General features: G+C 35.7%; 1 protein-coding gene across 2 annotated transcripts in view; it reads left to right on the top strand.

The window, feature by feature from the left end:
- Positions 1–21,296, top strand: part of ME1 (malic enzyme 1) — a 150,559-nt gene that overhangs the window by 46,822 nt on the left and 82,441 nt on the right. For both annotated transcript variants that reach the window (XM_079327104.1, XM_079327105.1), the window contains exons 4-5: positions 15,487–15,562; positions 16,775–16,936. In XM_079327104.1, coding sequence (XP_079183230.1) covers positions 15,487–15,562; positions 16,775–16,936 — 238 coding nt within the window. The remainder of the gene's footprint in view (positions 1–15,486; positions 15,563–16,774; positions 16,937–21,296) is intronic.

Raw genomic sequence — 21,296 nt, 5'->3', positions numbered from 1 at the left:
ACCATGACTCATTTAGTATTAAGCCTTACACTTCAGCATACCTCATAAATAGCATCCTCCATGAGATGGATGGAGAAGAAAATGTAAACATTAAATTTAATATTCAGAAGGCAAAAAGGAGTAAAAGATGCAAGATTTAGTTCAGGCTATGTCATCTTAAAATTTTCCGAGAAGTTGTGATCAAGGAAAATGGTAAAATCTGATCATACCTTAAAAAAAGATATTCTCATCTGTGAGAACTGTCTGTATCTGCTTTATGCTGACTCATATGTAAGTGCTGTCTTTACAGATAAGTGGCTGTTTTTCTTTCACAATGTTTTTTTGTTTTAGAATATTTTTATTCTGCCTCTTCCCACAGCTCAGAAAATGTTTGTTTTTTCATAGTTTAATACAGATTTAAAACAGACTTGGAAGTAAATAAATTAAAAATTACTCAGTTGCTGCAGATCATATTTATCTCACTCCAGTTTGCAAGGCAGTGTCATAATTAGTTTGTAAGAATTTTTCCAATAGTCAATATTCAGTTATATTTCTTAATGTTGTGAAATGAGTTTGAATCGCCTGACTCACAAGTTATCTCTTGAGGCAAGGAGCAACAAAATTAATTTAGAGTTCAAAAAGTAGGTGTCTTGTGGAATTGTGGATTAAATGAGATAATCTTCTCTGACTCCCTTATGTGTTTTTAGAAGACTTTATGGGCTCGCATGATGTGCTTACAGTCACAGGAGGACTCTGTGGCTCAGGAAAAAGTTTTGATCCTAAGCAATAGTTTGCAATTTTAGAATAAACATTCAAGACTGACCAGCTAACTATCTGATTAAGCATCATTTCTCAAGAGAGCCAGCAGCAAAGTAACTTGAGTCACTGGTTTGAAGCTCATCTGTATCATTGACATTTATTTGTAATTCAGACTCAAGATTGCATTACTCTAAGTCCACCAGTTTAATCAGTAAGAGTATTATTGTAGAAGTCAACAATATAGATTATATACCACATTGTTACATAAGCATAATTATAGAAGACCAGTGTGTCTGGTTGTCTTCCTTACTGTTGGGGATGAGGGAAGAAAGGATCCTTCAGGGAGCTGGTCAGACCAACTAAGTAGGAATTTAGACCTGGACAGATGGAAGCTTTACTTATACTGGGAACATAATGGAGTTTTGCTTCTATTGTAATGTTCACGTTATTGTTTAAAGCATGATCTCAGAATCTCTGCTAGGTCACTTCTTGGTTCAGTGTTTCTATCTATCATTTAAATTCCTAAAGTAAAAAATTCTCCAGTTGCAAAAGGCATGTACATACATATGACAGCTGTTGATTACTTACCAAGGAAGAATCTATTTCTGTAAATAGATTTCTGAAATACAGCAGTTCTTTCGTCCAACAAGAATAAATATGGGAAAGCTCAATGGAAATTTCCTCTAAGAATCCAAAGTCAACTTTTTACATTGTATAGAGAACACCCAGGAGTTTAAAATTCTTGTGTAAACTCAGTGTTCAGAGAAGAGAGGTATAACTGCCAAGTACTGCTATGCTGAAGACTTTGGACATAGTTAAACTGTTAGGGGACTGTTTATATATTGCCATTCCTAGAAGCAAAAGCCATTTCAATCAGAATATGATCAGAGCAAGCCCAAATAGCTGATGCAGCTACACAGGCATGGCAGAATTCTCTGAAATAACTTCCCAGTGCAGTCACAGACTGTCAGGCTGAGTAGGAAACATTTTTAAAGCAGCTCTATTGGGTCTGATGCAGTCTCTTAAAAATAAAAGTGTGTCAGCTTTGAAATTGTTTACCAGATTTCCTCCTCACTGAAGTGCATGACTGACTCAGCACATAAAAATTTGAGTTAGTTTCCTTTCCTTACATTTCTCAAAATGAATGTATTTATTTACATTTATTTTATGTATTTACATTTGCAGTGATTCAGATGGATGGTATTGAATGCAAATGTTGCAAGTATAAGTTCTTTTGTTGTTGACAAATATTTACAGATTGAGATGGCCAGCTGCAAGATAGCATTGCTTTTTAATAAAGAAAAGAAATGGAGAATGGGGAAATATTTATTTCCTGTGACAGAACATGTAGAATGTTAGACCTTGGCACTAGAAGTTGCAGTCTGCTTGCCAGCACAAGGTTGATCCTGTGGTACATTTAATAATATTTGTGGTTTTTAATGAGGCTTTTATTGGAATTATTTTTCTTAATTCAAATGGATGTCTGTGGCATCCAAGTCTCTTCAGAAATCAGATTTGGCTTACTGGAGACGAGAAACTTGTTGAGTACTCCATGATCACATGACCCAAGAAAATTCCATTCCTGGAGGTTTTTTGAGACTGTCTCTCCTTCAGATGTGAGGTGTTTTCTTGATTGAGACTGCTAGAATGTCTGAATTTATTTCACATAACCCTTTCACAGATAATTAAAACTCCCTTCGATTTTTTTTTTTCAGCACTTCTAGATATTTTTCCTCTTCTAAAAAAGCATATGTATGTATACATATTTAAGTGCTTTATCTTAGTAGCTTCATTAGTTGAAGTGACTATTTTGTGACATAAAATTATATTAAAAAATGTAATAAAGCACTAGTTTCACAGTTATTTTTCCTAGTATTTTCTTCTCTAAAAACTATGTAGATTTTTAATCTCGAAGTGGAAAAAAGGAAACATGGAGGCTTTTTAATTGATCTGTTGTAAGGTCTTGACTGTTAGGACAGCATATGAAATCAAAATGTTTTGCAATAAAGACAACAGCAAAAGGCTTCTATGAAAATAGACTGTTGGAATTCTGTTCTAAAGAAGGACCTGGTGTGTTTATTAACAATATGCCTTGGGTGGCAAGTTATTTTGTAACAATTTGACAAAGAATTAGTTGTGCTGTAGCATTTCTTCTAAATTTAGACAATCTTTCTCTTTATGGCTTTTAAAGCCTGATGATGATGGTGGTTGCAACCTCTCACCAAGCAATTTTGACATACATGTTTGGCATACAATTTTTTACCTTTGTCTTTTGTGAAGATCACAACTGTTGACATATTCCAGGCAACTTTTTTTTCCTCTTTGCTTATTTTCCCCCTGTGTATAGCCTTGCCATTGAGTTAATGACATCCAGTAATCTTGCTTTCTGGCATGATTCTAATCTGCTGTTACTTTCATCAAGCTAAAACTTAGTATTCTATTGCTTTCTGTGGCTGTGAAAGTAAGACTAATAGAATCTTCCCAGCAAAACATTTTCCCTGCTCTGAAAAGCTGGAAAATGAGAATTAGCAGAGTGTTGAACTCCTCTCTTCTCCTGGACTGTCTTTTTGACTGGATTGTGCCCAAGGTGTATTTAACTTGGTCTGTCAGCAGACTTTGCTGCTGCAGGGAAAAGTGTGAGGATCTTGCACAGAAGATGTAAGTGGGCCTCATTTAGAGTGCTTTGTAAATCTTAGGCCAGTTTCTCATGTAAGAACTATTGAAGGAAAAAAAATTATGTATTCATTTTTGAAAACATTATGATATTCTTCAGTTTATATAGAACTCTCTAGAACTGTTAAATTCATGGCTTTTCATAATATTTTGGCAATAGGTTTCACCATTTAGTAGAGTGTGAATTTTTATCTTTTTTATTAAACTTTCACCTCAGACTAAAATGAATGATTAGCCTGTGCCAAACTGAGAGTAGGTAGTCTTGATTTAGCATTATGAAACATAATATCCTCCATCTGGTAGGGCTTTTTGTATGTACTTGGTGCTTGCATGTAGGTATAATCTACAGGACTTGGAGGGGGTGGTATTTACAGAAGTAGCACTTAGAGTTGTTCTTCCATTTAGTCTTGTCTCAGTTGAGCTTTACCTATTATTAGCTTCTTCCTGCTCTCATAAACTTCATACATGATTTCTTCTGCAGGTAATATTTCAGGGACTTTTGATCCTAAAGCACATCACAAGCATGGAATTTCTGGCTTTCAGACCTAAGTTTGTAGGTGCATTGCTCTGTTTTTTCTGGATGGAGTACATCTTGGCTGTGAGCAGGAGGAAATGAGGCCATCCCTTCTCAAAACATCACTCTCAAAATGTTTGGCAGCAGTCAATGTTTGGTCATTCTTCACACAGTCTTCTAAGGAAGACAGCTAGAAGACTCACTGCTGTTCTAAAGACATCCTTGGTGGTTTCTGAGCAAGAGGGCCAAAATTAAAATGCTGGCCATGCTTTTCTGTTCCCTTGTTCACTTCCTTCACAGAGCCCTGGATATTTCCAGGGGATCTCTGTCCTCATTTGGCTTGTACTGTTATTTTTTAGTAATTTCTACTATCTGTTGTGGAAGGTTAGAACTGAATGTTCTCCCTTCTCCCCAAATTTGGGGGACACATTTATTTTTTCAAGGGCATCTGCACTTTGAGCTAATGGGAACTTACTTCTGTGGATTTTGGCATGTGATTACCTTCCTCATTTTGTTATATCCTACAGAGACAATCCTCTGAAACAAAGAAGTTTCATACAGATGCTTTTCACTAAATGGGAAAGACAGTTTGTGTGACAGTATTTATTAGAACCTTCTTGTTTCCTTCACTAAAACAGTCATCTTGTGGATCTACGTGCAGAAGACTGGATGAAAAGTACATGATCCCAAGTGAAATGTCTTTACTGTGACTAATCTTTTCTTTCTAGTGCCAATACCACATAAATGGTAGGCTATATACTTTTGCAACAAATAAACTATGTATCTCTTTTAAAATAGAGACATGTTTTGGCATGTTACAGTTTCATATCAATAACTATGATTTGTATCAATATATAACTGTTACTCTTCAGTATGTTCATCTTTTCCTGAAGTTTTGGGGAGATTCTGACTCTATGCCAGCCTGCAATACTGCCTTCTGGTTACAAGCTCCCCATTGCCTCAAAGCAGTATATTCCTTAATGAAATGTACTTTAAGGGCAGAGATTTTATTTAGATTTCACACCTCTGCTTGGCTAAAGATTGGCAAAACTGGCAACACTTAAGTATCAGGTCATACAGTACAGGAGAGGTCTACTTATTAGCTCTGTTTAACTCTATACAAACCATATTTATCTACTAAACTTTCCCCCTCCTGAAACAGCCTCAGTAAACCTGACAGATTTTTGGTTTCCTAATTGTCAACATCATTTTACCCCCAAAGCAAACTTTTTAGGAATCACTTTCTTGCAATAAGAAAATAACTTTTCTTAGTTTAACACCTTTTCAAAGACAGCTTATCAAATCCCATGCAGTGTTTGCAAATTAAGTTACTCTGTCCTTCCTTTTGTACAGTGATAGGTACAGTTGCCTCCCTTCTGCCTTGAGTGGCCTTGGGACAGCCCTGAAGTTGTAGCTTGCTCTTGACTGAGATAGAGGAATCCTGTGCTCTCCTACACAAAGAGTTTTCCATGTCCCCAGTAATTCCTGGTGTTATCATCTGATACTGCAAAACAAGGTAGCAGTAGTATTCTGATGAGATGCCAGTAATTTAGAAGCATTACACTGCTTTATTAGCTCATTCTGTATATATCCCAGCTCATGCCAGAGGATGTTTTCCTTTAGGGGTGTGCTTCTGCTGGAGTTGCTCCAGCTCCCATTTTCTGTACATTCGTTGCACGTCCTTTGGCACCACCCAAATCCCTTGCTTACACATTCAGCAGCTTCTCTGTTCAAAATACTCTTATTACTCAGCAGTCCAACACTGTCTCATTGTTGCATTTCTAATGCAAGATATTTAGTAGTTTTTTTATGAAAACCTTACAGTAATTCCTCCAATTGGTAAAGTCAGAGGAAGGAAAAACCCTAGCAAAATCACTGCAACTTTGCACTCGCTTGCCTGTACTAACATCATAGTTTTCTGTCTCTACCTACAAACTTTCTAAGCAGATAGTCAAATCTCAAAATGAAAACTAAAAGGTGAAGACAAGGCATAAATATTTTCAGCCTTTAAGAGCATAACAAATGGGTTGATTGTGTGTTGTAATGAATGTTGTGTTGCTCTATATTTATGGCTAGATGTTTTCGTCCAGGAGATTTTTGCATACTACATTTGGGAGAGCCATATGCATAGGAGGCTTCTGAAAAAGACAAAAAAAAGTTTTGGGATAGAAGTGGACCCTTTTACTCCTTGTGAGAAGCTTTAATCCTTTTTTAGCAAAGTACTACAGCTGCACAAAATTGTTTTCTTATGGGCACAGCTCAATAAAAACTGTCAGTAGTGTTTATTATAATAAACTTAAAACTAAAAAGACTAGGTCAGAATAACATTACCAAATATATTGTAGAGTAGCAGTAACATCATGTAATTTGCAGCTGGGTGGAGAAAGGTTTGCAAGGCATTTGACATCCATGGGAAACCATGCCTTTTAGCACAAAGATGGTCAAAAGCCTGTTCTTATTTTTGCTTCTTCATTCCCAAAGTGACTACTTTTAACATGAATTTTTGTTTAGTCTTAAGGATTAGGGTTCTCACAACTTCATTTTAGTACTCTAGAATACTGAAATTTACTACTGTTTTTGGCATTTTGGTGGAATTTTCCACCTAAAGGAAGAGCTCCTTCTTCCTGAGATGGCACTGTAATGTAGCTTGATCAGGCATGGCAGCACATTTCCATTTCAAAAGTTCACAATATTAATACAACTTTGTTTTATCAGAGGGTATTTTTGGTTGCTTTTAACTTTTCTCTTAGTGTTCTTTAGAGTTATTCTAAACACATATGAATGTACATGTTTTCTGCATTGTATGTTGAGGGTCAGGTTATTCATACAGCCTGTTTTTAGGCAACAGTATGTCTGAGAGTTTCCCTTGGTCATCCAAAAGGAGCTTCTTGAACATAGGTATTTATCCCTGGCAATGAAAATATGCAGCATCATTTGCTTTTTGTCCAATTAATAATTTATTTGGGTTTTTTTTGTTTGTTTGTTTTCATGAATAAGTAGTATATGAGCATGGGGAACTTCTTGTTCTCAAGAAAATAGTGTATTCGAAAATATTTCCATTTTGCCTTACTTCCTGACATTTCAGAAACACTTCTGTTGTGACTGCTAGATGATGCTATTTGAATGATCCATCACCCCACAGGTCTACCTCTGAGTCCTTGCTAGGTCCATTCCATATCCTGTGATTAATTTCCTCTATGTGTGTAGTCAAGACCAGCAATATTAGGCTTTGTTAGTTGGGATTGCTGTGTGCTGTGTTTTTTTCCTAAAATGTTGATCCTGCCTTCATGAAATGAAAAACTTTACATGGGGTCATGACTGAATTTTTGTAAAAAGGAGGGAAAATATAAGACTATTTGCCTCTGGATGAGATGAATTTCTAGCACAGTGGACAGATACATTGCAGATTTATAATGCTTAAAATATTTTATTATATGATAATAATTATTATATTTATTTTAATTTTTAAAATTATAATTTAATTATAATTGGTTTTAATTTTAATGATTTAATTTTAAATATTATAATTATTTTTAGAAATTTTATTATAAAAGGTTATAGTAATTTTTAATTGAGTCAGAACTTTTTTTTTTTTCTTAAATATATTAATTTCCCTAGTAAAAACAATTTGTATAGGTAATATACCTGTCCTGGATTTTCTGGGAAAATATTAAAGCTTTTTCTGTGAGTGGATTTCAGAAAACAATTGGTATGTTGATACTTTGTTTACATTGGATTGCATAAGTCTTAATAATAGTCATGTTGCCTCTCAGTTTTCTCTGTTTGAGATAAAGCTGGACCTACGGGTCTTTTCTCCATGTTAAAATTTGTTGTTATTGAACACAGTACTAAAAATTTGGTGTGTCTTATACATTTCTTCATGCTGTAAATTTAACAGGAAGTAAGTACAGAAATAGTGTTGTCCATCAGGTTGTTTAAGTTTTAAAAATGTGCAAATGACAACACTTTTTCAGAGTGTTCATTTTCAGCAGTTGGAATCAGCTCTTCAAATGGAAGATAGTGTCTCATTTCAGAAGTGACTTTTTATTGAATTGGAAGTTGGGTAGGATATGCCATAAGAAGAAATATTTTTTAATAAGTCTTCACTTTTGTCCTGGTTAATAGTTACTGAGAGCAAATTGTGGTGATTTAAAGGTCAGTTTAGTGCCTTAAATTATGTTACTGTCTAAATAGGGAACATTTTCCATGTTCCAATAAGCCAAGACAGCACAAGTTGTTGCAAGTGAAGAGAAGGACAGTGGTCTTGCTTGTTTGAGTATTTCACAGTTTGAATGGCATTTAAAAGTTGGGTTTTTTTTTTTTTTTTTATTTGGAAAAAACATCACTAGCAATTCAAGATTCCTAGTAGATAACATGGTTGGTGTATTTTGTTGATGGCTTTCTACACATTTAATATTAGCATAAAATAATACAGATATGACAAGTATTGAAACAGAACAGTAGATTATTTTTTGTCTTAAAAATAAATGGGTCTGGCTCTGGTAATCCGTTCTCTCATTCACAGTCTTCACATAGTTCTATTTGTGCCCATTAGAGTGTAAGTAATTAAGTTATTTATTGAGCAACTGTCAGAGGAATTTAAGTAGCTTCTGGAGCAAAAGAGCTCTGGTGCTTAAACCAGAGTATTTTGCAGAGTTTGTCTTTTCCTTTGCAAACAAACACATCCCAGTGAATTGCTGCTGTGTGGTTAAGCAACAATATGTAAAAACTGATTGTCTAGATTAGTGGTGTGTTAGAAATATAGTAAAATCAACAAATTAATGTTTTAAGAAGGGACTATAAAAATATTTATTTAGTCTTTTTTTGTATGAAAAGAACTCATCTTTAGTTTGAACATTCATACCACAAAATGCTGTGCAAGTAGAGGAGGGGAGGTACTAAATGAAAAAAAATGTGAGATTTCTAGATATACAGTAGAGAGTATTTTATGAGTAATGCAAAACCTCTGCAATGACTAAGTTCATGAAGTTTTTACTGTGCAGTATTTTTAGTATAGCTTGAGGTGAATGTTATGGTTTCCAAAATTAACTAGCGATTTTTTTATTATTAGTGACGTGTCAAGCTATAATTACTCTTGGTACCATGTAAAATTGGTTTTAAAGTTTTCCAGTGTAACACTTGTAATGCTGTTACTCAGATTGTTTTTACAGTGTAATTTTTTTGGGATTGAATGAGAGCAGTTGTGAAATTACTTCATTGGGTTGCTTTTTATTGTACAAAAGTCTTGACTTCTTTGCCCACTTCTGGAGCCTGAGTTTATCTGATGGGCATTTTACAGAGTAAAAGCAAAATGTTTCAGGAATAAAAGATGCTGTGTACGCTCAAACTCATAATGTAGAGATTACATGTTTTGGTAGAAAGAATCTCAAGAGGCTGAAAAATCCAGATCTTTTGGAAAAAAGGTGCAAGACAGGACTGATTCAGGTTACTTTGTCATTTGCCTTCACTCTGTACTGCTATGGGCAGCTTGTATTTTATTTTTTTTTGCTGTCACCTCCTTTGTTGTGTTACAATTCAGAAAATGTATGCTGTATGCAAGCTCTGGAGCATGTTTCAGATGCAGAAGGGCAGATGGGGCAATGTCTGTGATCTGGCCCCTGCATGCAGGTATATCAGGACTGTTACAGCAAGTTACATAACTCACTTTGTTACAAATTGTGGAATAGCAGCACCTGGTTGTCGTGCTTCCCTTATCCCTCATGAGGTGGAACAGGGAATGTGCTGAGACCTGAAGTCAGTTTTCTGAGTGAACCCAAGATGTGGGCAGGAGTTTTATGTGGAAGTTTCTGGAACCCATGGGGTTTTTTGAACCAGCTCTTCTGCTTGCCACCTGGATGAGTCTCTTTGAAGCACACAAGTGTCCATTGTCAAAGAAACCAGGCAGAGCCATGGACTCTAGTTGAAGATATTGGGCAGGCTTGAGCATAGTGGGAATACTGTATTTGCTTCTGGCACCATCGCCAGCACTGCAGCTTGCTGGAGCTTGCAGCAGAAAAATTATGTTCTTAAGTAGCTATCTACCCCACTTATATTTTAATTTCTTTTTATTTCTATCATCATCACTTATTTTAAAATAATGTTTTAACATTTGTACTAAAGGATTTCCCCAACATCTGAAAATTTGTGTTACTACAGTTATGTACCTTTTATTTCTCCAAACTTTATCCTTTCTTTTCTGAAACCTCATTCCCCTGAGCTAATATTTCCAAATGCCAGGCTTACAGCTGCTGTCTTTCAGATTAACTTTATCACTTTCCTGCTCTAAAGGCTAGTTCACATTGTGCACTGTATGGTTCTGTAGGTGGCCCAAGCATATTTGTCTTCTCTGTAGATGTTATTTTTAACTGTAGTGACTACTGGAGCACAACACTCACTAACAGAGATTGATGAGCAGCTTTGATGGGCCTGGGCATATGAAAGAATGCTGCAGAGCTAACACTGGATAAAGACTGTCATGAAACAGTGTTTTTCAGAAGAGATTCTTGAAATAAAACTTAAGTGCTTCTTTGCCCCTATAGATAGATAGACTGTTCAGACCCTTTGCCATTTACAGAGATTATGAAGACTGTATTTTTCTGTATTTTAATCATTTCCCTAGACTCTTGTGCCAAATTGGGCTTTTGAGCTGCTATGAAAATATGGGGCTTTCATTATTCTTTTATATATAGCAAAGTGGAGTTGGCAGATATTAGCATCTCTCTTTTAGAGTATTGGATGTCTTCTACAAAATAAATTTTATAGTCAGTAGTCATTTACAAAACCAAATGCTAAGCATGAAATAACACATAATATTTATAAACTTTTCAGGATTAGTAGCTTACCCTCATTGTCATTCATATGCTGCTAAAATTTACCTTTCTTAGGAATTACATCTTGCTCATGTACCGCTCCACACTTTCAGAGGTTTTAGCAGTACCTATTGTTTTTTATTTAGTCTTTATTTTGCTTCTTACAAACTTTTCTGTTTAAATGTGGTTTGAGTGTGCCACATTTAGAAAATGTAAAGCCCAGGATTCATTAACACTGGTGAATTCAGGCTGACAGTTAGTAGCAGCTGCTATTTCAGCATCAACTACTTCATATGTTGAAAAACATACCTGTGTATTGCAAAGTAATTAAATTCAACTCTGTGCAAAGGGAAAAGTAAAGAAAATAAAGCCATCAACAACTGCATTTCTTAAATCATCCCATCTCTTGTATTTATTAGGCTTCAATGGTCTTACAATGCAAAGGACCCTGCTATAATACGATGTAATTAAAACTTATATGAAGAAATGAGACCACATTAAACAGTCACAATGGGAAATGTGGTGAAAAAAGAGCAGAATGTTCTTTGGGGAGGATATAGGTATTCTTAGTTCCTAGTACAAAGTTTGTATTGTATTGCTTGTCATGATTTTAAAAATAGGAGGGAATTTCAATAGGGACCAGGGAAGCAGTTTACCTCTTTCTTGCCAAGTGCAGAAGTTTGGGAGAGTCTTTGGGAGAGTCAGAAATAAACTGTGTCTGGCCCCTGAGATTTTCTTTTTTGTTATTATTATTAAACTTGTTGGTTTAGGGTGCCTGGGGAAGTGAAGTCACCTCTACTGTAACTCTGTGTACAGTTCATAATTCAAATAAGTCTTGAATATGTAGGGTTGTAAGGTTGTGAGAAAAGTCTGAACTTTTTTTCATTAAACATGTTTGGCATTTTCTGAGAAATGTTAAGATTGCCTCCTGTTGTTACAAGAAGAGGAAAGAAAGGATTATTCTGTTACAATGGCACATTTTCCTAAACTGTTCTTTAATAGAAAATAGACAAATACATTGCTGGTGGATCATTGCTTCCTCTAAACACAATAAACAAATGCTCCACTTAATTCTGTTGAGTTTGTTCTCACAGACCAGAATTTTAATAAAGCAGACCCAAATCATATGCTGTAGAATGACCTCCACATAACTGGTAAAATTTGCTCCAGTGTAGAGAGCTCAGTGACCCTTTGAGTGGATCTTGATGTCCTCATATGGGCTCCCCCATTGCTCTTCAGTCTTACTGCTGGTGTGATAAGAAAGAAGGCATAGATTACTTCTTTTCCTCTGCTGTGGTTTCATACATTTTCTGGCTAGCTGAAGTGAGTGTCACTAGCAGTGCTTGCTTTGTCTGTGCTGGTATCAACCAGTGCTGAGCTGAGGGCTCACTGGGGAAAACTGAATCTAGATGAGCATTTCTGCATATGTGCTTAGGCAAGACAATCTGTTGCACTTTGTTTAGAATGCACCATGTTCAGAATGAGCACATTAATTAGACTGATCTGAGGCTGCAAGCTAACTCACAATTTTGGAGATTGGCCTTGTTACCTTGCAAGAAAAGATAGTATGTATAACCAAGATATCAATTAAGATAGAAAGGTGTAAAGATGTAAAAGCTACAGTTGTTTTTCCAATGAGCTTGCCAACCTGGACTGCTCTGAAAGTGTGTGCAAAAGAACTTAATCCTGCTTCCCCATGAGTTGCTTTACCTTCTTAGAAAAGCATATTCTTGTCCATAATATTTCCCCTGCATCTTGGCTCTTTCTCCATCTGATTGTACATATTACTTGTCACATTACTTGTCTGCTTTAGCAGCCCCATCCTGGAGTGTTTTGTCAGACAGGTGCATATCTTGCAGGCCATCTCTTCCTTGTCCAGCAGAGCAGGGTGTGCATCACTGGCATGACTGTGCTTATTTTTATCATTAACATTATATTCAAATGGGTAATTCAGTCTTATTTCCAGATTGAAGTCCATGTAGAACTGAATCCAGTTTAAATCCTCTAGCTTGCCCCATGCTTCATTCTTCTTGTAGCTGTGCTATGGCAGCCCCAGAATAACTATATCTGCTAGGTAGCCAAATTGCTGGCTACCTTTTCAGCTTCTCAGCTCTATCCCAGTTATAATAACATTATGCAGTTGGTACTTTCCCTGGCTATAGCATAACCTCATGCAAAAGAAAACACGTGTAGTGCTGCCTTTTGATGGCTGTCTGCAGGTAGATTGGCCAGTGAATTCAGTTCTACTAATACCAGCTGAGTATTCTTGTGACTGACACCTTTGCGAGTCAGGATTCCTCCTACCAAACTGGTGTACCTACTTACAGAGAATACCTTACAGAAGTGATTTAGTTAAAGAAATGAAGGATGAGGAAAAGAGATCCAGATAAAAGAATAAAAAAATATTCTTTCTTTTTCTGTTCCCTTAAATTGAGGAACATATTCTTGGTCAGGCCAGTGTGTCCAAAAATGTTTTGCTAAACTACTGCAATAATGGAGGAAAAGAAAGAAAGGAGTGAAATGCTTTTGACATCACTATTTACACTTCAGCTTCTATTTTCCATTGTGGCTTGAATCTGATCTTGCTTGAACAGATTTCTGAAATGCTCTCAATACTTATTCAAAGGTCCTTACAAATGTTCTAACAAAATTCCTTCTGGAGCAGCCACCCTACCTTTATTTTCCTCTGCTGAGGAATTTATTCCATGGTGACCTCTCTCCCTGGCTTGCAAGGAAGAGGTCGTTTAGGCACACTGGGCTGGGCTCTGACTCTTTAGAAAATCAATACAAAATCTTGCTTCATTTAACACAAATCTATTAGGTTGGTGTAAATTGGAGAGTGGAGACAAGAAGAGGAGTGATCCCACAAGATCCCTTTCTTCCAACATTCTGTGCTTGCTTTCACACAGTCATCTGTCACAGCTGTCTCTTGAGGCTAGCAATTCTGATAAGATGTGCTTTATGGTTTAAAAGTTTACAGGCTGTTTTATAAAATGGTGCATGGTACAATACATCAGAAAGGAAGCACCATGTACTTTTCTTTGTTGATTTATAGCATTTCAGAGTTAAGGGGCATCTTTTTTTCAGGTAGCTGGCCCACATTAATGACTGTGTGCAGTAAATACCAGAACATTTAAAAAGTGGTTTAAAATTAACCCTCTTGTACCTGAAGACCTGTTGCCTCTACTGGGATGGCGAAACTAATTTGCTGACATGCTACTTATCAAGAAACAACCAAGATACATTACTATCCAGCCTACTGTGTTAGTTTTGAGCATGGGAAATGGACACAGGAGGAGAATGAATTAGAAATGCTAGGATGAGATTTTCTAGTTTTAGGGGAAAATGCATAAAATGAAATACTTTGGTTAATCACACTATGGCTTACATTGCTTTTTGTCCTAAATAGTAAAGAATTCCAGTTGCATGATAAGTTTTGACATCAAAGAGGGAAAGAAGACACTTAAATATTAAATTAAAAATCCAATACAAAAATAGAAATCACATGATAACTTATATATAAACATATCATCTAATATGTTTGAAATATTTAAACATATGAAATTAAATATAATGTTCAGACTAATTTTGTTGTCCTGGTTAATATATATTTAACACTGCAGGAGATTTTTTTGCTCAATTTGGTATACGTGCAGTCATATCTGACAACCATTTTCCTGATTTATTAGTTTTCTTTAGACCAATAAGATCCACTTGTATGAATGTGAGGTTATATTCTGGTAAACTTAGATTTCATTTATTTTTTCAATAATTTTCTCTGGCTTTTATTTTAAATAGGCAACGGGAAATTCTTTAGAATAATTCTAGAAGCCAATGCCTTATACTTAATGATACAAAATGTAATTACAAGAAGGTATCTTTGGCAGGGACTTCTTAATTGGTGTTTTCTTTGTGGATTTTGAGAGCTTGCATTTTTCCACTATCTCACATGAAAAAAGTAGATAAGAAATGGAATTAAATGAACTCTGAGTGCACCTGAATGTCAAGTAAAATAAATGGAAAAGGAAATGCTGAATAGGAGAATAAGATACTATATTGATTTTGCTTAGGTAATAAATAGAAAATGAATTGAGAATTGCACTTTTCCATTACTTTGTTTTAAACCCTTCCATACTGGTAGAACTAAAGGCCAATTTTCTCAAATTTTTGGAGTAAAAATTTGTTCTGTTCAGTATTGAGGATGTTCTTGCACTGTCGAGAAGAAAATTTCCCACTTTTGTAACTCAAAATGGCAATCTAATGAAATAGGGGGACTGTTTTCTAAACACATTAATGCTCCTGATTTATTTTACGTAATAATAATATCTGGTTTATTTCAGATTTTTTTCATAGCTTAAAACTTGGCCTATTCTTGTTTGTAAATGTTAGGCCTGCCTGGGCCAGTAGTGATCACTGTCATAAGAGAAACTGATTTTGTGGTCAGGGACAACTATTAAACACATTTGAAAGGATAAAGTCCTGAGTGAGCTGGTTTCAGAAAGGACTCTTACAGGTTCTCTCTGCTCTGTAAAGCTTTACTGAGTTACTTGTTCTCTGACTTCTAAATGCAGATGATTAATTTACTTATTCATATAAAATTAGGCTCTTATTATCAAACTGAATTTATGTATGTTAGGAACACATTTGCATAGATTTAATGTATTATTTGATCCAATCATACTTTATTTATATTCCATTGATTTATAATTATTTAATTACTGTTTATATGAAAAGTTTTTTTTTTATTTGCAGAGGTCTTTTTATTTCTATCCATGACCGGGGTCACATTGCTACAATGCTTAAATCTTGGCCAGAAAGTGTCATCAAGGTAAGTATAGTTTTAATTGCATAACAAAGCTGATGTTGTTTTGTACCCAAGATGAGTTGGTTAAGATATTTTTTTAAGTTTTTTATCAGTTTAGATTTTGGTGATTTTTTTAATTAATTTCTTCAACAGAAAGAATGCTGTTACAGCCAAAGTTTGAGGCATTTCAACACTTGTTTTATTAGCTGTATGTGTCCTTTATTGATTAATTGATCAATTACATTGACTATTATGGAAAAAAATCCCTAACCCTGGATGCTTTTTCTGCATTTCAGGAAGTCAAAGAATGGTTGAGGTAGGAAGGCACTCATTTACTCATTCCTGCTCAAACAAAGTCAGCCAGGTTACTCAGGGCTGTGTCCAGCCTTTGAGTTTTGAGTATCTCCCAAGACCTCACCAAGGTCTCTGCCCTTGGTCTCTTGGCAACTCCATTCTGGAGTTTGAGTTAATAGTTCTCCACTTAACTGTGCTTCATGATCTCTCCTAAAAAAAATTACTAGATTTCCATCTGAAATGGCTTGCTACTGAGTATGACAAGGAAATTGTGTTGTCAGCTGTTTGCCATCCTGAGTGCTTCTTTTTTATGAAAAGTCTTTCTTATTAGCATAGACAGTTTTTTGGGTTTACTAAGTTATTATATTTCTGTCAATGAGAGCACATATATAAATATGATGCAGTGTGTTATTTACTCAAGGGAAGAAGACATACATCTTTGAAGGGTAAGAACCAGGTGGTTGTAGACAGCACTGACAAAGGCCAGTAGGAGTGACTGGCTCTGGTTCTGCTGAAAACACACTTGACAAAACCCAGGAGTTCATGGTTCTTCTTTTTTTTGTGGATAACTTCCTTTCCCTTCCTATTTTGTTTTCGTACTGTTGACAGAAAAATGTGAAAAGGAACAATGCCAGTTCTCTTGTAATGTAATACTAAATATCTCTCTTGTGTATTCTTAAAAGTTTTATATGAAAGTCCCATTTACAGTGAAGCAAGAGTCTGAAGAGTCTAAAATAGGGTAACAAAACCACAGTAAAATATAATAAACAATTTTTTGCTTTTGTTGTACTCTTGATTTGTTTGCACCTGTTACAGCTTTTACACGTAAAATAAAAAAACGATGGTAAGAAAATAATGGAATACTTAGTACATACTTAGAATACTTAAATACTTAGACAAGCAAGGAAGTGATTTTTACTGTGCCTTCATTTCTTCCTCCAGGCTATTGTGGTGACTGATGGTGAACGTATTCTTGGGCTTGGAGACCTTGGCTGTTATGGAATGGGCATTCCTGTTGGTAAACTGGCACTTTATACGGCATGTGGAGGAGTAAAACCTCATGAGTGTCTACCAGTGATGTTGGATGTGGGAACAGATAATGAGGTAAATCCTTTTCTGAGGTGTACTGAAGGGCTTTTGTTACAATACTGGCTTTGATTCTGTGCAAACTAAAAAGTCATAAGGAAAATGTGTCACCCAATATAGAGTGTAGACATACTCATCCTAATGTGCTGTGTAGACTGTTTTGTAAGGCTTAAATAACTAAGGACACTGATAACTCTAAAAATGTGCTGCATACAACTGTACATGTTAAAATGTGATATAGAAAATTAAGTCTCAAGAAGAGGAGGATAATAGAGTTAAAAATATAATTTAAGGTAGCAGTCTTTCTCCACTTCTGACACAGAATTTCTCTGCAGTGATTTCCAATGTGAATTCTGAATTCAGATTCAGAATAACTATGCCCCTCGTTTTGGTGAACTGCTCGAGGCTGTAGTCTGATCTGTGCTGGCAAGGTGTGTCTATGTATGTCAGTTGTATGTCCCTTAGTTATAAAAAGCACTGTAGTGCTATAAATTTTTCCCAAGTGAGGTTTTAGTGCTTCAAGTAGGTGGACCTTACGCTCTTTAACTTGGCTTCCCATTTGTGTGAAATTCAGAGATTTAAACTTGTTGAAAATTGGCTCTCCTCTTTCCAGTACTCTTGGGGTTACTGGTTAATTAATTGGCCTTGATCTTCCCTTTTTTTTTAATCTGAAAGAATATTTGAGTACTTGAAGACTCTGAATGATGTCAAAATGAAAAGAAAGCCACCTGCAATGCATTAACACTTTTGTAGAAGTAAAGATGTTGTATTATAAATGATACAAGAGCTAAACTTTATGCATGATAAATGTGTCAGAGGTTTATGTGTATTACAGCTAACCAAAGCATTCCTGCACCAGTAAATTTAGCTGGGGGTCCTGGATTGTTGGGTTGGGTGTGTGCATCTTCAGCTTTATACACATACCCTCACCCCTGCCCCAGTGGGATCATTTGGACAATGGATGATGAAACATTTACTGAACAAGAAATGTCTGCTCTCTTCTCTCTCTGTCCCTCCAGACTCCCCTCCTAAAAGCAGACAGGCTTTCTTGTGAGGTGTGTCTGAGCACTGTAGTAGTAGCCATATCAAATCACATACCATAGCTATTTATTTTTGGTTTGAGCAGTTGGGCCAGTTATGTAGTCTGTTAATGAGTGTTTCTAGGCAGTTAATTGTATCAGCTACTTCTAATACTTCAGTAGGCTTTTTATTTTTCTTTTACGCTTGTGTTTCATTGTAATTTTAACTTTTTTGTAGCATATTATTTACTTGAAAGGTATCAAATGTCTGTATGTATTTGCACACAGCACCAGCAAAACGGGCTTATCCACAGTAGCAGCCCAACTTTAATGTCACTGTTCTTGTGACTAAGCATTGAGTTCAATTTATATGAAGTAGTGGCACACTAAGTTATTACAATGTGCATAACATTTGTGTGACCTGCAGTTTGTTGATGCTCTGAAATATGTTCTGATCAGGAGGATGCCTTTTGTTTTGGTTTTTTTTTTTTTCATTTTGGGATCTGGCTTCTTGTATTAGGACCATAGGGAATGAGACCTCTTGATTTTGCACTTGGCATATGAACAGGTTTGTTGCTGTACCCCTTAGCTGATTACATGACATGGGCCTGATAATATTCATTAATGGGAGCTTGCATATAGTTCCCAGGCTTCTTTAGTCAAAGTCAGGGATCCTGGGGCACCACCCCTCTTAATTTCTTCCCTCAACACCCTTTCTCTCACCCAGGAGCACATCCCTGTTCCCTCCTTAATACTTCTGTTCATGTAACCAGTTGATGACTCACTATAGAGAACTGAAATGACCAAAAAGCATCTACATTTCACTGGCCCAGGTGGCATGGAATCACATTGCAATTCCTTATCCTAAAAGTTAAACCTCTTGAATAAATAACTGTACTTTAGGCTGTGTTTTCTTAGTCTAGTCAGGATTTTCCATAGTAAGACACAATAGAAATCACTCTCACAATTTATGTGCATATAAATAATAATTATACTGAACATGTTTTTTGAAATGTGCAGATGTTTTCCATTTAGATTAGTTCCTTCTTCCATTCTGTGGGGGCCTCCCTGCTTCAAAGGAAGTTTTAAAAATGTACTTTTGGCAACTGTAATGTGGAGGTGCACAACCTGCAAATTCTCCAGAAAGATTAATTCTTAGTCTAAAGCAGATTTCAAAAACCCCCAACTTCACAACTCTCATCTCGCATTGTTTTGTTGTGTACAGAATTTAAAACACTAACTTAGAGGAGCAAATCACTCAATTTGAGACGGTTATTAAAGCCCTTGTTACTGTTTGTTTTAGCAGAGGTATTTTTAGCTAGGGTATTATCCTGTTACTCATAAAATCAAGGAAAGAAAAGAGAAGCAAGTAGAGCATTTTTATACAATTGCCTAAGTAATAAGCAAGAGAAATGGAAACTGCTTATTTATGGGTAAAAAATTAACCTAGTAGAAATTCCCATGTGAGCAAGCTAATAAATGGTTCCATGTAGTTGGTGTGAGACTGAGTGTCCAAAAAAAGCAGGGTTGACTGCTGCCAAAAATAATAGACCTGTTTTGTAAGGTATTGACAAGGAGAGTAATTACTGAGGAATTTTTAGTTATTTACTATGAACCATGGCAATCTCACAAAAAGTTGTGCCTTACCAGTAGCCATATATATTTTGGGTGTGAGGATGGTGCTTCTTAGGTGGGATTTCAATACAATTAAAACATATTTAGGCATTCGTCTGAGTGCTGATATGAAAGTGTTGCTGAAAATCCTGAGGGGGTATGATCTCTGGATCCTGAGGGTTTGTCTAATATTGCAGAGATATATGTTAAATGAACTTGCAGTGGTTAAAGGAATAGACTGTAGACAAAAACCAAATAATTGTCAAGATAAACACAGCTGCAATGTAGTGGAGATCTACCTGAAACACATGTTCAGCCCTGGAAGAGGGATGGTTTAAGGGTGATGGAAATAATCCAGTTGGATCAAAGGGAAATATTTAAACATCAAAATTTGAGTCATGATTGCTTTCTGCTTAAAAGATGTGAATAAAGTTTCATGAAATAAACAATGCTGAACAAGCCTTGTTGGCTAAAAATCAGTCTTACAGGGATGTGAAAACTGGCAGTTTAATAAAACCAACCAAACAGCAAAGCCTAGTAATAGAAACCATTTTCACCACCAAGGTCAAAAACTATAAGCAGTAAAATGCAAAAGATACTAAAGAAAAGTAACTTAATGGAAATAATTATGAATAGTAATAATGAGGTTTTTTGTTTTTCCTGATGCTTTTCCTTAGTGATGGTATATATGGAAGTATTAGATAGTTCCTATAAATGTGGTAGATACTTCTTAAGTGTAAGTTTTATCTATCTTGGCAAGAAGTCCTATTTCCCATTTTATTAACAGCAAATGAGTATGTTGAAAAAGCTTTAAAAGTTGGTCAAGATCCTTAAATGAGAATGCCCAAACAATGCTTTGTCAGTTCCTGAAAAAAAAAAAAAAAGAAGTGGTGAAAGCTTTCTCTGTACCACACTAAGCTGGTTGTGGAGGAAGTACTAGTTTTTTATCTTAGGTACATCTGGGATGAATTGAAAAAATCAGGAAGATTGGATTAAAGGTGAGGCTCTTATTGCAAATGCCATGATCCTGGTCTAAGAGGAGTTTACAGATTTTTGGTTGACTTATTTTTTACCTTTGAAAGACATTTGAATTCTTACTTTCTTTTAAGAAACTCAACTAATGAAAACACAAAGCGTGTGTTTTCTCCTGCGTTACTGGAGAAAATGCAATTTAAAATATGTATTTCTGTGAGGAATAATGAAATACTTGTGGGTTTATGGTATCTCAGGGGATGTTTTTCAGCTCTGCAATGTTTAATATCTTTATCGGTAACTTGGAACCAGTATTTTATTGTTCAAGGGTCACAAAAGAGACATGGTTTAGTGAAAGTACTATTATCCAGACAGAGGAGTAATGAAATCTAGCAAGACTGATGCCTTATGTTATATAGAAGTCAAACCAACAGTGAAAGGGTTTCTTTTGACCATAAAAATTTTAATCTAATACTAGATGCTTAGCAGAGGAATGAGAACTGTGTTTATTTGATACACCTTAGAAAAGAATCTTTGACAAGTTCATGGCTGCCAGACCAATTCTAAACTGATCACATGTGTAAATTCAATACTGGCTATGGCCAGTTGTGAGAGATTTGGAAAGATTGTGTGTTAGCTTTAATTTAAACCATTTACCATAAATTTCAGTTCAGGTTGAAAGCATTCAACTCTTTAAAAAAGTACCTTCACACAATGTGGAGGAGCCAGAACAGCTTGAATTGAAATGACTTCTTATACAGGCAGTTTCTAGC

The sequence above is a fragment of the Erithacus rubecula genome (assembly GCF_903797595.1).
Source record: "Erithacus rubecula genome assembly, chromosome: 2".
Classification (NCBI taxonomy): Eukaryota; Metazoa; Chordata; class Aves; order Passeriformes; family Muscicapidae; genus Erithacus; species Erithacus rubecula.
This window is presented reverse-complemented; position numbering and strand designations above follow the sequence as displayed.